The sequence below is a fragment of the Narcine bancroftii genome, chromosome 4 (genome assembly GCF_036971445.1).
Source record: "Narcine bancroftii isolate sNarBan1 chromosome 4, sNarBan1.hap1, whole genome shotgun sequence".
Lineage (NCBI taxonomy): Eukaryota > Metazoa > Chordata > Chondrichthyes > Torpediniformes > Narcinidae > Narcine > Narcine bancroftii.
This window is the reverse complement of record NC_091472.1, coordinates 225,525,521-225,542,307: the sequence shown is the minus strand read 5'-3', so window position 1 is coordinate 225,542,307 and position 16,787 is coordinate 225,525,521. Positions and strand designations below refer to the sequence as shown.

Genomic DNA, 16,787 nt, shown 5'->3' with positions numbered 1-16,787 from the left:
TGTATTTATGTTATTTTTTTCAGTAGTTAATGTATGTTTATTTTTGTTAATTTGGGGTGGGAGAGAGTATGGGGGAGGGAACAGAGTGGGGGAAAAAAGACTTGATATAAAGTGTTCTGTAAAAGGGGATGACTGATCTGTATTGTTCGTAAAGCACGAGACTGTAAATTAAAAATAAAGTTTTTTAAAAAAGAATATGCAGCTAAGAAGGGCTAGAAGGACATGGAGCAAATGCAGGCAAATGGGACTGGCCTAGAATGCCAACTTGGTTGGTCTGGGTGAGATGGGCAAAAGGCCTTTTTCATGCTGGAAGACTACTGAATGACCCTGCACCTCTCCAGTTATATCTTCTGTTTATTTTTTTTAAATTTAATTTCTGCCCCTTAGCTTCAGCTATCCAGGCCAGAGGGGCAGGAATATCTTCACTCATTCTCGCTACCTTTCATGTTAACTTCAGAATTCCTGGGAAGAAAATAATAATTTCACACAGAGGATGGTGGGTCTAGGAAGCAAAAGCTGTGGAGGCAGGTAGCGTTTGAAGATTTACAGGATGTTTAGACAGGTAAATGCACAGGAAAGGCTCAGAGGGATATGGGATGAATGCAGGCAGACTTGGTCAGTTGGACTGAATGGCCTGTTTCCATACTGTACAGCTCTCTGACTGCATGACTTTTGTCCTCATCTGATTCAATGTTAAATATTGTTTGATAACACAGTTGAAGTTTCACCGTGGTTTAGAATGTAGCACAGTACAGGCCCTTCAGCCTATAGTGTTGTACTGACCTAATAACCCACTCTAACAACTGCCTAGGATTTTCCTACTGCATAACACTACATTTTTCTCAGCTCCATGTACCTAATAGTCACTTAAAAGATCTTATTGTACCTTCCACCACTTTCTGTGTGGAAAATCTTACCTTTTGCGTCTTCCCTGTACTTACTTCCAAGCATCTGAAATCTGTGTCTCACAATAGCCAGTTCAGCCCTAGAGGAAAACCCCTGGCCATCCACACGAGCAACATCCCTCATCATCTTCCCCTCTATCAGCTCACCCCTCATCCACTGTCGCTCCAAGGAAAAAAAGATCAAGCTCACTCAAACTATCCACATAATACATGCTTTTCAATCCAGGCAACATCCTTGCAAATCTCCTCTGCACCCTCTCTATAGCATCCACATCCTTCCTGTAGTGAGGTGACCAGAACTGAACACAATATTCCAAGTGGGATCTATCTGCAACATTACATCATGGCTCTTAAACTTGGTGCCACAGTTAATCAAGGCCATCATACCATACACTTTCATAACTCACTATCAACCTTTGCAGACGTAGATCCCAGCATGTAGATAATTTCCTGTCTCAGTCCCACATCTGAAACACATCTCTGATATTTCTGCTTTTGATCATTCTTGATGAATCCTCTTCTTTAATCTGCCAAGATAAAACTTTGTGCGCCTGTTCACCCAACTCGTAGTATTGTTGTTTAGTTTTTAAGATATGTTTGTATTGTATTATATTTTAGCTTTTTATTCTCCAGTAATCTGTATTCTTCTAGTCCTGTATTTTTTCCTCTAATTCTATAATCTCTATCTCCAAACTATTTACTTCTGTCATATGTTCCCTCCTAAGATTCTTTGTATAGGATATAATTTATCCCCTCAAATTTGCTTTATATATGTCTCATATAAAAAGAACAATTGTTAGTAGGTGGTTGATTTGTTTCACAAAATATTTCTATCTGTCTCTTTATAAATTTGCAGAAGTCTGTTCTTTTAAGTAGTGAGGTATTTAAACACCATTTGTATACATTTTCTTGCTTTTTCATGATTGCAATAGTTAATGTTAGTGGTGGGTGATCTGATAGAAGTCTTGTTGGTTATTCTGTTTTTATCACTCTACTTTTTAACTAGGCAAACATTAAAAATAGGTCAATCTTTGTATGTGAATTGTGTGCCCTTGAGTAAAAGGAATAGTCTCTCCCTTTGGGATTTAATTGCCTCCATATAGCAATAAAACTGAGATCCTTCATATATGAAATTGTGTTTTTTGCTGCTTTTGCCCTCATTGCTGTTCTTGCAGATTTGTCTAGTATTGGGTCCAAGAAAAATTAAAATTTCCTCTGACCAATATATTTTGTCTTCCTACTGCTGTTTTTAAGAAGATTTCCTTCATAAAGGCTTCATCATCATAATTTGGAGCAGAAATGTTCATGCTTCTTCATAAATTTTGCAGTGTGCCATTACATACCTTCTGGCTTGATCATTTGAAGTGTCTTCTATTAACACTGGTGTATTTTTATTGATTAGAATCACTACCCTTCTTGCCTTTGAACCAATGGAAGACCATATTATTTGTCCCACCCATCCTCTTTTTAATTTAATTTAAGGGACATTTCCCTTTTAAGAAACACACATCCATTCCTAGCTTTGACAGTGATGTTAACAATAGAACAAAAAGCCCGTGGAATCTCCCGAAGAAGAACCTCTCCTTTTAGTGCCATCTTTTAAAACCGCTCCTCTCCCAGTGCCGTTTTCCCCCTTAAATTGGAGTTCCCACCCTGCTACTTTCTTCACCACGTTCCTTTCTTTCCAGAAAATTAACATGAATTTTCTTTTAGCAGTAAAAATAAGACAGTTTGGTGTTACAAATTTCATTACAAGACAGTTTGGTGTTACAAATTTCATTACAAGACAGTTTGGTGTTACAAATTTCATTACAAGACAGTTTGGTGTTACAAATTTCATTACAAGACAGTTTGGTGTTACAAATTTCATTACAAGACAGTTTGGTGTTACAAATTTCATTACAAGACAGTTTGGTGTTACAAATTTCATTACAAGACAGTTTGGTGTTACAAATTTCATTACAAGACAGTTTGGTGTTACAAATTTCATTACAAGACAGTTTGGTGTTACAAATTTCATTACAAGACAGTTTGGTGTTACAAATTTCATTACAAGACAGTTTGGTGTTACAAATTTCATTACAAGACAGTTTGGTGTTACAAATTTCATTACAAGACAGTTTGGTGTTACAAATTTCATTTCATTACAAGACAGTTTGGTGTTACAAATTTCATTACAAGACAGTTCGGTGTTACAAATTTCATTACAAGACAGTTCGGTGTTACAAATTTCATTACAAGACAGTTTGGTGTTACAAATTTCATTACAAGACAGTTTGGTGTTACAAATTTCATTACAAGACAGTTTGGTGTTACAAATTTCATTACAAGACAGTTTGGTGTTACAAATTTCATTACAAGACAGTTTGGTGTTACAAATTTCATTACAAGACAGTTTGGTGTTACAAATTTCATTACAAGACAGTTTGGTGTTACAAATTTCATTACAAGACAGTTTGGTGTTACAAATTTCATTACAAGACAGTTTGGTGTTACAAATTTCATTACAAGACAGTTTGGTGTTACAAATTTCATTACAAGACAGTTTGGTGTTACAAATTTCATTACAAGACAGTTTGGTGTTACAAATTTCATTACAAGACAGTTTGGTGTTACAAATTTCATTACAAGACAGTTTGGTGTTACAAATTTCATTACAAGACAGTTCGGTGTTACAAATTTCATTACAAGACAGTTCGGTGTTACAAATTTCATTACAAGACAGTTCGGTGTTACAAATTTCATTACAAGACAGTTCGGTGTTACAAATTTCATTACAAGACAGTTTGGTGTTACAAATTTCATTACAAGACAGTTTGGTGTTACAAATTTCATTACAAGACAGTTTGGTGTTACAAATTTCATTACAAGACAGTTTGGTGTTACAAATTTCATTACAAGACAGTTTGGTGTTACAAATTTCATTACAAGACAGTTTGGTGTTACAAATTTCATTACAAGACAGTTTGGTGTTACAAATTTCATTACAAGACAGTTTGGTGTTACAAATTTCATTACAAGACAGTTCGGTGTTACAAATTTCATTACAAGACAGTTCGGTGTTACAAATTTCATTACAAGACAGTTTGGTGTTACAAATTTCATAACTTTCTTCAAAAGTCTTCTTTGTTCTTGAAAATTTGTCGATTACCCTCTGCGGCATCCACCTTCAACGTTGCTGGGTTAGTAATTTAATATTTAAAGCTTTTAGATCGCAGTTATCTTTACCATGTCAAATTCCATTTGTTTGACTAAGGCAGGGCTAGAGTCATGAAAAAAAAAATTGTCCACCATTAATGAGCCACCGTTATTTTTTTGAATAATCATATGCTGCTCCCAAGATTGCATCCCTCTCCTGGTAACTTAAAAGTCTTACCAGGACTGGCCGTGGTCGCTGTTCGCCATTTCTTCTGGGTTTGAGTGTCCAGTGAGCTCTTTCTATTTGTATCTTTGCATTTAACTTGTTTTGCCCGAGCATTTGTAGGATCCATGTTTCAAAGAAGTTCACCAGGTCTTTCCTCTCAATTCCTTCTCTCAGTCCAATGATTGTTGCATGGTTACGTCTGCTGAAATTTTCCATATGATTGAGCTCGTCTGTCGATCCTTTTCTGTCTGTGTCCCACTGTGGCGCGATCTATAACCATTTGCAGACACGAAGCAAGAGTCAAAAGCTTTATTGATCAGAAGACCCAGACTTGCTCTACATGCTGCTGGCTCACTTCTAAGGCGGGTATGAGGGAGGAGATTAAGGCTCTCAGCCTTTATTAGGGGATCTTATGGGGAGGGGATGCAGGTACAGAAAGTGGCCCAGCCAGTGAGAACATGCCTGCATTACTGTGTTCCACCACATTTACCCCTCCTTTTTTTAATGAAGTCAAGCGGGATGATGCAGGGCACGGGTGATGATGCAGGGCAATGATGTCCATTGGCACAGGTCTTGTAGTCCATACAGTTGAAAGGTTCAGCCGCTCCAGCGGTTTTATTCGGCCTGAGATCTCTGAAGTACTGCTGGCTGTATCGTTGGTTCCAGCAGAACGGTGGGTTGTTCGTTCAGCTGGATATTGGAGAGCTGAACAGTGTCTGTGTGTTCCCCGTAGAGGGTGGTGAATTTGTAGCAGTGGGGGGGGACACTCCATTTGGGGGGAGAGAACACTTGGGGGGGGGGCATGTTGGAGGTGGGATCACTACTTCATCTGTCAGGTTGATCCCTGATGCCAACTGCTCGCTGCCCAGGGGTATCGGGATCACCTCCTGTGGCAGGGCCCCTGCTCGCGCCAGGTCCCGTTCCGTCATTTGTGAGCAAATGTGAGGTTATCCATTTTGGGGGCAATAATAGGAAAGCTGAGTATTATTTAAATGGAGACAAGCTAGGGAGTGGGGAGGTGCAAATGGATCTGGGTGTACTTGTTCACCGGTCACTGAAGGCTAACATGCAGGTTCAGAAAGCTGTGAAGAAGGCAAATGGCATGTTGGCTTTCATAAAGAGGGGATTGGAGTATAGGAACAGAGACGCCCTTCTGCAGTTGTACAGGGCCCTGGTGAGACCCCAGCTGGAGTATTGCGTCCAGTTTTGGTCTCCAATTTTGAGGAAGGACATACTAGTTATAGAGGGTATGCAGCGCAGATTTACAAGGTTAGTTCCAGAGATGGCGGGGTTGACATATGCTGAAAGGCTAGAAAAACTGGACTTGTATCCGATGGAGTTTAGAAGGATGAGGGGGGGGACATGATTGAGGTATACAAAATTATCAGGTGGATAGACAGGGTGAAGTCGGATTACTTGTTCCCAATGATGGGGGAGACGAGGACTAGAGGGCATAGTTTAAGAATACAGGGTAGGCCCTTTAGGACGGAGATGAGAAAACATTTTTTTACCCAGAGAAGTGTGAATCTGTGGAATGCTCTGCCACAGAGGGTGGTAGAGGCAGATTCGCTGATTATGTTCAAAAGAGAGTTAGATAAGACTCTAGTGGGCAAAGGAGTTAAGGGTTATGGGGATAAGGCTGGAAAGGGGTACTGATAGTAGTGATCAGCCATGATCTGTAAAATGGCGGTGCTGGCTCGACGGGCCGAAGGGCCTACTCCAGCTCCTATTGTCTATTATCTATTGTCTGTCCGGGTACCTTACCAGCGCATATTGGGGGTTCGCATGCAGGAGGTGCACTTCCTCGACCAGTGGGTCCGCTTTGTGCATTCTAACATGCTTCCTGGCCCTGGGTTCATCAGCCAGACCAGCAGTGCAGTTCCCACCAGCACCCTTCTAGGGAAGGAGTTGTTGTTGTGCAAAGTAGGGACCTGGTGGCATGCAGCGCTTCAGGGAGGACCTCTTACCACTGGAATATGGGCATTCCTTTTGACTTGAGGGCCAAAAGGACTGCCTTCCAGATCATACCATTCTCCCTTTTCGCCTGCCCATTCCTGCAGGGGCTGTAGCTGGTGGTTCTGCTTGTATCTATGCCCCTGGAAAGGAAGTATTGCCGCAACTCTTCACTCATGAAGACAGATCCCCAGTCACTATGAACGTAACTGGGGTATCCAAATAGAGTGAATACTGTGCGGAGTGGTTTAATGTCATGTTGGGGAATGGCGAATGGGAAATGTGCGTACTTATCCATGATGCTCAGGAAGTAGATGTTCTGATTCATGGACCGGAGTGGCCCCTTGAAGTCCATGCTGAGACAGTCGAAGGGGCAAGTGGCCTTGATGAGCTGGGCTCTCTACGGTCTGTAAAATTGTGGTTTGGGCTTGAATCATGGGTAATAACTGTGATTCAGTGGAACCACTCCAGTCCCTTGAATCATAATTCCTGACCAGAGGCTTGAAGCATGGGAGTGCTAAGGGAGTTCCACCCCTTCAGGAACATGTGCTTTGACCAAAGTGGGAGACATTCACTGCCACTTCTCCATGACAAAGCCTAGTTATGTCATCTGTGCTGCGCTTTCCTTAAACCCACATTTGAAGCAGCTGACAGAAGAAGTTGGGTTGGTCTGTGTTTTTGCCCACTGAAGGCAGTGGACCCAAAAAACACACAAAAGCTGCAGACAATGGACACTTGAGCAGACAAAGAATTTCTGGAGGCATTCAGTAGGTCAGTCAGGGTCTGTGGGAAGAAACAGTCAGTCAACATTTCAGGTTGGGACCCTTTATCAAGACTGGAGGGAAGGAAGTGAAATTATGCATATAAAAGGGAAAGAAGCTGGGGAGGGGCTTAAAGGTGATGGGGCATCATCTTTTGCAAGTGTAAGATCATTTGACTGAAAACAGCATGAAAGAAACTCCTTTAATCTGGAGGTTTGTGTTCGCAAGCAGGTGTCTTCTACCTGATTGGGGGGGAGGGTGGAGAGAAGAGATGGGCCTTCTGATATGGTAGCAGCTCTTTTTAAATTTTTTTATTTTTCAAACTATGAACCATATTAATCAAAATACACACAAACATTTCCCTCTTGAATATACAGTGTTATTTTCTCCCCTTTTTTTCCCCTTCCCTTCCCTCCCTCCTTCCCACCCCCCCCTCCAAACCCATTAAACGTTCAACATATACAATACAATAAACCCATTAAACAATGTCATCACACAATGAAAATAAACAAGAAAATTGTATTATCTACTTTTAAACACTGGGTCAGTTCATTTAGTCTTCTTCTCATTCTATCATTTTAGAGGGTGGAGGTCCGCAGTAGGCTCTTTCTGTTGTGTTCCATGTACGGTTCCCAAATTTGTTCAAATAATGTGACTTTATTTTTTAAATTGTATGTTATTTTTTCCAGTGGAATACATTTATTCATTTCCATGTACCATTCCTATACTCTCAGGCTCTCTTCTGATTTCCAAGTTGACATTATACATTTTTTTGCTACAGATAAGGCTATCATAATAAATATTTTTTGCGCTTCATCCAATTTAAGGCATAATTCTTTACTTCTTATATTACTTAGAAGAAAGATCTCTTGATTTTATTGGTATGTTGTTGTTTGTGATTTTATTTAATATCTAATTTAGATCTTACCAAAATTTTTTCACTTTCTCACTTGCCCAAATTGCATGTACTGTTGTTCCTGTTTCCTTCTTACAGCGAAAACATCTATCTGATAATGTTGGATCCCATTTATTTAACTTTTGGGGCATGATATATAATCTGTGTAACTAATTATTTTGTATCATGATTAACCTCATATTTACTATATTTCTCATAGTTCCGGAGCATAACTTTTCCCATATTTCATTTTTTATCTTTATGTTCAGATCTATTTCCCACTTTTGGGTTTATAGCTTATTTCATCATTTTCTTTCTCTTGCAGCTTGATGTACATGTTTGTTATAAATCTTTTAATTATCATTGTGTCTGTAATCACATATTCAAAGCTGCTTCCTTCTGGTAATCTCAGTCTGCTTCCCAATTTTTCCTTTAAGTAGGTTTTCAGTTGGTGGTATGCAAACATTGTACTGTGAGTTATTCCATATTTGTACTTCATTTGTTCAAATGATAATAAATTATTTCCCAAAAAACAATTTTCTATTCTTATAATTCCTTTTCTCTCCCATTCTCTAAAGGAAAGGTTATCTATTGTGAAAGGGATTAGTTGATTTTGCGACAATAATAATTTTGGTAGTTGGTAATTTGTTTTTTTCCTTTCTATATAAATCTTCTTCCAAATGTTGAGTAGGTGGTGCAGTACTGGTGAACTTTTATATTGCACCAGTTTTTCATCCCACTTGTAAAGTATATTTTCTGGTACCTTCTCCCCTATTTTATCTACCTCCATCTTGGTCCAATCTGGTTTTTCCCTTATTTGATAAAAATCTGATAGATATCTTAATTGTGCTGCTCTATAATAATTTTTAAAGTTTGGTAGCTGCAAACCAGCTTGTTTGTACCATTCTGCTAATTTATCTAGTGCTATCCTCTGTTTCCCCCCTTTCCATAAGAATTTCCTTATTATTCTCTTTAGTTCATTGAAGAATTTCTCTGTTAAGGGAATTGGTAACGATTAAAATAGGTATTCTATCCTTGGGAAGATATTCATTTTAATGCAATTTATCCTTCCAATCAGTGTTAGTGGTAAATCTTTCCAATGTTCTCAGTCATCTTGTAATTTCTTCATTAATGGCTGATAATTTAATTTGTATAGATGGCCTAGATTATTATCTAGTCTAATACCTAGGTATCGGATTGCTCTGTAATCCGCATTATTCATTGGCATCGCTTCATTTTATTTGCGTTGATCTTGTACCCCGATATTTCTCCATATTCCTTCAATTTCTTATGTAATTCTTTTATTGATAATTTTGGTTCTGTTAAGTATACAATGATGTCATCTGCAAATAAACTGATTTTATATTCCTTCACTTTTATTTTTATCCCTTTTATTTTATGTTCTTATCAGTTCTGCCAATGATTCTATTGGTAAAGCGAACAGTGAGGGAGATAGTGGACATCCCTGCCAAGTTGACCTGCTTAATTTAAATTGGTTCGATATATATCCATTTACTGTCACCTTTGCCATTGGTCCCTTATATAATGCTTTAGTCCAATTAATATATTTCTCTGGTAGGTTGAAGCTCTGTAATACTTTGAATAAATAATTCCATTCTATCCTGTCAAAGGCTTTCTCTGCGGCTAAAGCAACAGCCACTGTTGGTGTCTTATTTCCTTGTACTGCATGGATTAAGTTAATGAATTTACAGACATCGTCCGTTGTTTGTCTTTTCTTAATAAATCCAGTTTGATCTAGTTTTACTATTTTTGGTACCCAGTCAGCCAATCTGTTTGCTGATAGTTTTGCTATTATCTTATAATCTGAGTTAAGTAGAGATATTGGACTATACGATGCTGGTGTTAGTGGATCTTTCCCCGTCTTTGGTATTACTGTAATTATTGCTGTTTTACATGAATCTGGCAAGTTTTGTGTTTCTTCTATCTGGTTCATTACTTCCAGGAGAGGAGGAATTAATAACTCTTTAAATGTTTTATAGAATTCTATTAGGAATCCGTCCTCTCCAGACGTTTTATTGTTTGGCAGTTTTTTTAATATATCCTGTATTTCCTCTATTTCAAATGGTTTTATCAATTTGTTTTGCTCCTCTTCTTGCAATTTCAGTAGTTCAATTTTAGCTAAAAACTCATAATTTTGTCTTCTTTCCCTTCGTTTTCAGTTCGGTATAACTGCTCGTAGAATTCCTTGAAGTTTTCATTGATCTCTGTTGGGTTATATGTAATTTGTTTGTCCTTTTTCCTTGATGCCAATACCGTTCTTTTAGCTTGTTCTGTTTTAAGCTACCAGGCTAGTATTTTGTGCGTTTTTTTTTATCCTAGCTCATAATACTTCTGCTTTATTTTCATTATGTTCTTCTCCACCTTATATGTTTGTAGTGTTTCGTATTTTATTTTTTGTCTGCCATTTCTCTTTGTTTTGTTGTATCTTCCCTTGTTGCTAGTTCCTTTTCTGTACTTGCTATTTCCCTTTCCAGCTGTTCTATTTCCCGGTTGTAGTCCTTTTTCATCTTAGTTACATAACTTATTATCTGCCCTCTAATGAAGGCTTTCATTGCATCCCATAATACAAATTTGTCTTTCACTGATTCCTTATTTATTTCAAAGTACATTTTAATTTGGCATTCAATAAATTCTCTAAATTCCTGTCTTTTAAGTAGCATGGAGTTTAATCTCCATCTATATGTTCTTGGTGGGATGTCCTCCAGTTCTATTGCTAATAACAGGGGTGAGTGATCATATAACAATCTAGCTTTAAATTCCGTTTTCCTAACTCTCCCTTGAATATGGGCTGACAACAGGAACAGGTCAATCCTTGAGTATGTTTTATGTCTACTCGAATAATATAAGTATTCCTTCTCCTTTGGTTGTTGCCTCCTCCATATATCCAAAAGTTGCATTTCCTGCATTGATTTAATCATAAATTTGGCCACTTTATTCTTTTAGCTAGTCTTTTGTCCAGTTTTATCCAATTCTGGGTCCAAATTAAGGTTAAAATCCCCTCCTATCAATATATTCCCCTGCGTATCTACAATCTTCAAAAAAATATCTTGCATAAACTTTTGATCCTCTTCGTATATATTGATCAAATTCCAGAATTCTGAATATATCTGAGATTTTAACATTACATCTCCCTGCTGGATCTATTATTTCCTCCTCTATTTTGATTGGTACATTTTTATTGATTGATATAGCTATACCTCTGGCTTTTGAATTATATGATGTTGCCGTTACGTGCTCTACCCAGTCTCTCCTTAATTTATTGTGTTCCACTTCAGTTAGATGCGTTTCCTGCACGAATGCTATATCTTTTCTTTTTTTCAGTAAATTTAATAGCCTCTTCCTTTTGATTTGGTTATGTATTCCATTAATATTTATAGCCGTATAGTTCAACATGGTCATCTCGTACTCTGTTTACATCACCACCTTTCCCCTTTTCCTTTTTTGAACTCACTGTATGACAGCACTTCTAAGACATAAAATACTTCAACCACTCCCACATCTAAACTTCCCTTAACCCCAAGTGTCCCATTTCCCCCCCCCCCTTCTCAGTAACCCCTTGTCCCTTGCCGGGCAACCACAACTCCCCTCTCCATTCGGACTGTGAACCTGTTCGTAAGTGTCAACTGATTTTGCAGTGATTGTTATTCTCTCCCACCCAACCCCCTCCAGAAAAGACTTTTTATCTTCACATTACAACATAGCTCCCCCTCTTTTCTTTTTTTTACCCCCTCCTCTTTTTTCCCCCTTCTCCCTTTTTTCCCTCCTTTAGTTCTTACTTGTACATTATTTTTACATCTTTATATGTAGTTTGTCTTCATTCTTGTTACATCTCTCCATCTCTCTTTTTGTCCTGCAGGCTTCCTGAAAATTCTCGTGCTTTCTCCGGATCCAAGAACAGTCTGTTTTGCTGCCCCGGGATAACTATTTTAAGCACCGCTGGATATCTTAACATAAATTTATAGCCTTTTTTCCATAGGATCGATTTTGCTTTGTTAAACTTTTTCCTCTTTAGGAGCTCAAAAGTTATGTCTGGGTAGAAAATTTTTTTTTGACCTTTGTTCTCCAGTGGTTTTTTGTCTTCTCTCATTTTATTCATTGCCATCTCCAATATATTTTCTCTTCTCGTGTATCTCAGAAATTTTACTAAAACAGATCTTGGTTTTTGTTGTGACTATGGTTTCGGGGCTAATGTTCTGTGTGCCCTTTCTATTTCCATTCCTTCCTGCATTTCTGGCATTCCCAGGACTTTTGGGATCCATTCTTTTATAAATTCTTTCATATCTTTGCCTTCTTCATCTTCCTTTAGGCCCACTATTTTTATATTGTTTCGCCTACAACAGTTTTCCATTATATCCATCTTCTGAGCTAACAACTCTTGTGTTTCTTTAACTTTTTTGTCATTGTCTTCCAATTTTCTTTTTAGGTCGTTCACTTCCATTTCTACTGCCATTACACATTCTTCCACATTTTCTAATCCTTTCCCTACATCTGTTATGGCCAGCTCTATTCTACTCACTTTTTCTTCTGTACTTTTCACTAAATTCTAGTGTCAACCATTCTTTTAATGCTTTCATTTGTTCTTGAAAAATTTTTTTAATGTATGTACTGTCCATTCATTTTACCTTCTATTCCTCTGTGCAGAGCTTGGTGTTCTTCTTTTGTGTCTGCTCTTGGGTTTGTGTCTTCTACTTCTCTTCCTTGTATCTGTGTCTCTTCTGACTTTCTTGTTGAGCTGCTTGCCTCAGTGTGTTGGGTTTATTTTTCATGGCTTCTTGATATTGGTCCTCTTCTTCTGGGCTGGTTGTCTGTTGGGCCTCCTGCTTCTGTTTTTCTTTCTCATCCCTCCCTTTCTCGTTGCTTTCCTTTTCTTCCAGCTGGGAGCCCTGCTGTCGGGCATCTCTCAGCTATTCATGCTGTGTAGTTTCACTCCACAGCTGGTCCCCCCTCTCGTTGGTGTTCTTCTTTTCCTTGGTGCGTGCATCGCCCACCTCTATTTGGCTCAGTGAGCCATTTTTGCAGTCCTGCGGTTGGGAGGTTAGTCTCCACTAACCTCGGGGAGTGGGCTCCTCTTTCCACGGCAGGTCCCTGCTTTTTCTTGCAGATTTTCTCCTGGCGTCTTTCCTCCTTTTTTTCCTGTTGTTTTTTGTTTTTTTCTTGGGTCCCATTTTCTTTCTTTTCTCCACACCTTTATCTTTTATTTGTTGTGTTTTGTGTATCTGGGACTTTGCTTTCCCTTCACTTTTTTTCTTCTTTTCTGGAGAGGGTTGGTATTCTCCTACCGGACACTAAGGCAGCAAGATCTTTAGATGGAGAAGGTAGAGGAGAGGTTGGTTTCCATGATGGTTTGAGCTGCTTTAATTGCCCACTGGAGTTTCTTGTGGTCTCAAGAAGAGCAGTTCCTGGGGCAGTTCGTTCAGGACATGTACCACCCTCTGTGGGAGAAAAAGTCTCCTTTAAATCTTACCCATTCTCATCTTCAGTTGATGCCTTCTTGTTTTAGATCCTAATGTGGGGGAAAAGAGGTTGTCTACAGTAAAGTTCCTGGTGTCTGGCACCTACAGGGATTGGTAGATGCCGGTTAAGTGAATTTTCTGGTCGCTTGAGACTGTGTGCTATGTGACGGGAAAACTAATAGTGAGGCACACCAGTTTTAGACTGTATTTTTTACCCATTTATTTTCCACAAATTTCTGTGCTGGGTCCTTGAGGTTGCTGGTTATTTGAATTCTGGATATCAGGGGTTTTACTTGTATTTACCTTATACGATACAACTCAGATTATCCTAAATCTATTTTGGATAAATGATATTTTTGGCGAAACAGTCATTTAAAAAAAAAACACTCCAGGAGCAACAGCAAATCACTTGTAACAGTGTTTAAACAAGGGAAGGCATTTTAAGCATTAAAATAATGTTTAATTCTCACCAAAGTAAAATGCTGGCCATCACCAATCACTGACACTTCCCCACCGAGGCCCTGCTCATGCCTGGAGCCCAAGGGTCCTGCTCCTGCCTGGGAGCTGGAGGTTCCCGCTGCTTCCTCTGTTCAGTCAGCCTCCTCTGCTCAAGGGAAAAAGTCTGAGCTGATCCAATCTCTCCTTATAACACACGGCCTCCCCTTCTCTGCAGTTTCAGTGGAGGAGTTGCTGCCACATATCCAGGGTGCTGCGATCATGTAGTGGAGTGGTTAGACGTGTGCATATTTGAGACTCACACAGTTGTCAATTATCTCTTGCAGATTTGTGTATTCTACAACAAGGGCCTTGGGCCGTTTGGAAGCTGCACGTTCAAGCATTCTTGCACCAAACTCCATATCTGCCTCCACTTTGTCCAGGACACCTGCAGGTTTGGGGCAAAATGTAAACGCTGTCATAATTTCCAAGACAGCAGTGTCATCTCTGTCCTGGAGAATCTGGGTGCAGAGCATTTCAAACACCTGCATCATACATACCAGAACATGTACGCCATCAGAAAACACGGAGCTGGCAGCGGTGAAGCAAGTGGGAATAACGGTCACTCCCACACTGCTGCTGTGTCAGGTCTGTGCAAACAAAGCGAGTCGCGAAAGAATGGTGGAAGGAAGCAACAGATAATTGTGTTGGCTCATTATTATTGATGACTTTGATCCATCAGGGACAGAAATTATACAAAAGTCCATGCACCTGTTGAGATGTTCTGTTTTGGGCACAGGAGATAGTGGCCTTGGAATCAGCAAGATTTCAAAGCTGTCAAATTCAAGGGAAGATTGTCGGAGTTTGGCTTGCATTTCTTGGAAGATTAAGGGGTGATCTCAATGAGCAGTTTGGTATAATTTGGAAGTTTTCCTCTGTAGGTGCCACTTTTATCAATAGGCACCAAGCGAATAAAGCACCTACAGTAGCAGTTGCTTTAGACGCAGAGAAGGCCTTTGACTGAGTAGAATGGAATTATTTGTTCAAAGTATTGTAAAAATTCAGTTTACCGGAGAAGTATATTAATTGGATTAAAAGCATTATATAAGGGACCGTTAGCGAAAGTGACAGTAAATGGACATGTATCAAAGCAATTTAACTTAAGCAGGTCAATGCGGCAGGGATGCCCACTATCACCTTTATTGTTTGCGTTAGCTATAGAACCACTAGCAGAATTGATAAGAACAGAAAATAATATAAAAGGAATAAAAATAAAAGACAAGGAATATAAAATCAGTTTATTTGCGGATGATGTTATAGTGTACTTAACAGAACCAGAACTATCAATAAAAGAATTATATAAGAAATTGAAGGAATATGAAGAAGTGTTGGGTTACAAGATAAACGTAAATAAAAATGAAACAATGCCTATGAATAATGGGGATTTCTCAAAATTTAAGAAGGAATCACCATTTAGATGGCAAATGCAAGCAATAAGATACCTAGGTGTACAAATAAACAAAAATCTCGGCCAACTATATAAACTCAATTATTATCCACTAATGAAAAAATTACAGGACGATTTAGAGCATTGGAAAGATTTACCACTAACACTAATAGGAAGGATAAACTGTATTAAAATGAACATTTTTCCAAGGATATTATACTTATTTCAGGCATCCCCAATACAACTGACAGAGAAATTCTTCAAGGAGTTGAAGAAAATAATAAGGAAATTTTTATGGAGAGGGGGGAAACCGAGGATAGCACTAGATAAATTAACAGAATGGTATAAACAAGGAGGCTTACAACTGCCAAACTTTAAAAATTATTATAGAGCCGCACAATTAAGATACCTATCAGATTTTTATCAAACAAGGGAAAAGCCAGATTGGATGAGATTAGAATTAGATAAAATAGGGGAAAAGATACCTGAACACATATTATATAAATGGGATGAAAAATTGGTACAACATAGAAGTTCTCCAGTATTACATCATCTCCTCAATATTTGGAAGAAGATTCATGTAGAAAGAAATAAAACAAATTATCAATTACCAAAACTAATGACGCAAAACAAGTTACTCCCTTTTACAATAGATAACCTTTCCTTTAGAGAATGGGGAAAAAAAAGGGATTAAAAGAATAGAAAATTGTTTTTCAGGAAATAGATTCTTATCCTTTGAACAAATGAAAGATAAGTACAATATAACTCAAGATACAGCGCTGGCATATTACCAATTGAGATCCTACTTGAAGGATAAATTAGGAAGCAGTTTGAGTTTGCCAGAGGGAAGTAACCTTGAATATGTGATTACAGATACAATGTTAATCAAAAGATTTATAACAAATATGTATATTAAACTGCAAGAAAAGGAGAATGAGGAAACAAATGGTAAAACTAAACAAAAATGGGAACAAGATTTAAATATAAAGATAAAAAAGGAAACATGGGAGAAGTTATGCTCCGGAACGATGAGAAATACAATAAATACGAGGTTACGTATGATACAATATAACTGGATACACAGGCTATACATTACACCTCTAAAGTTAAATAAATGGGACCCAACAGTATCTGATAGATGTTTTCGATGTAAAAAAGAAATGGGAACAACAATTCATGCAATCTGGACATGTGAGAAAGTAGAAAAATTTTGGGAAGATCTAAATCAGATATTAAATAAAATAACAGAAAACAATATACCAAAGAATCCAGAGATCTTCCTCCTAAGTAACATAAAAAACAAAGAATTTGGAATTGATTTGGAGGATGCACAAAAAAGATTTGTTAAGATAGCTCTAGCCGTAGCAAAAAAATGTATTATGTCAACCTGGAAATTGGAAGATAATTTGAAAATACAACAATGGTATATAGAAATGAATAAATGTATTCCATTAGAAAAAATAACATATAGGTTAAGAAATAATATTGAAATATTCGAACAAATATGGGAGCCTTACATTAAATACAATAGCGAAAACCTACCGGGGACAATC

The 16,787-nt window shown here is 38.1% G+C and overlaps 1 protein-coding gene across 3 annotated transcripts in view; it reads left to right on the top strand.

Moving 5' to 3' along the window:
- The window catches only part of parp12a (poly (ADP-ribose) polymerase family, member 12a), a 61,026-nt gene that overhangs the window by 6,677 nt on the left and 37,562 nt on the right, over nucleotides 1-16,787 (top strand). For all 3 annotated transcript variants that reach the window (XM_069934132.1, XM_069934134.1, XM_069934133.1), the window contains exon 3: nucleotides 14,135-14,435. In XM_069934132.1, coding sequence (XP_069790233.1) covers nucleotides 14,135-14,435 — 301 coding nt within the window. The remainder of the gene's footprint in view (nucleotides 1-14,134; nucleotides 14,436-16,787) is intronic.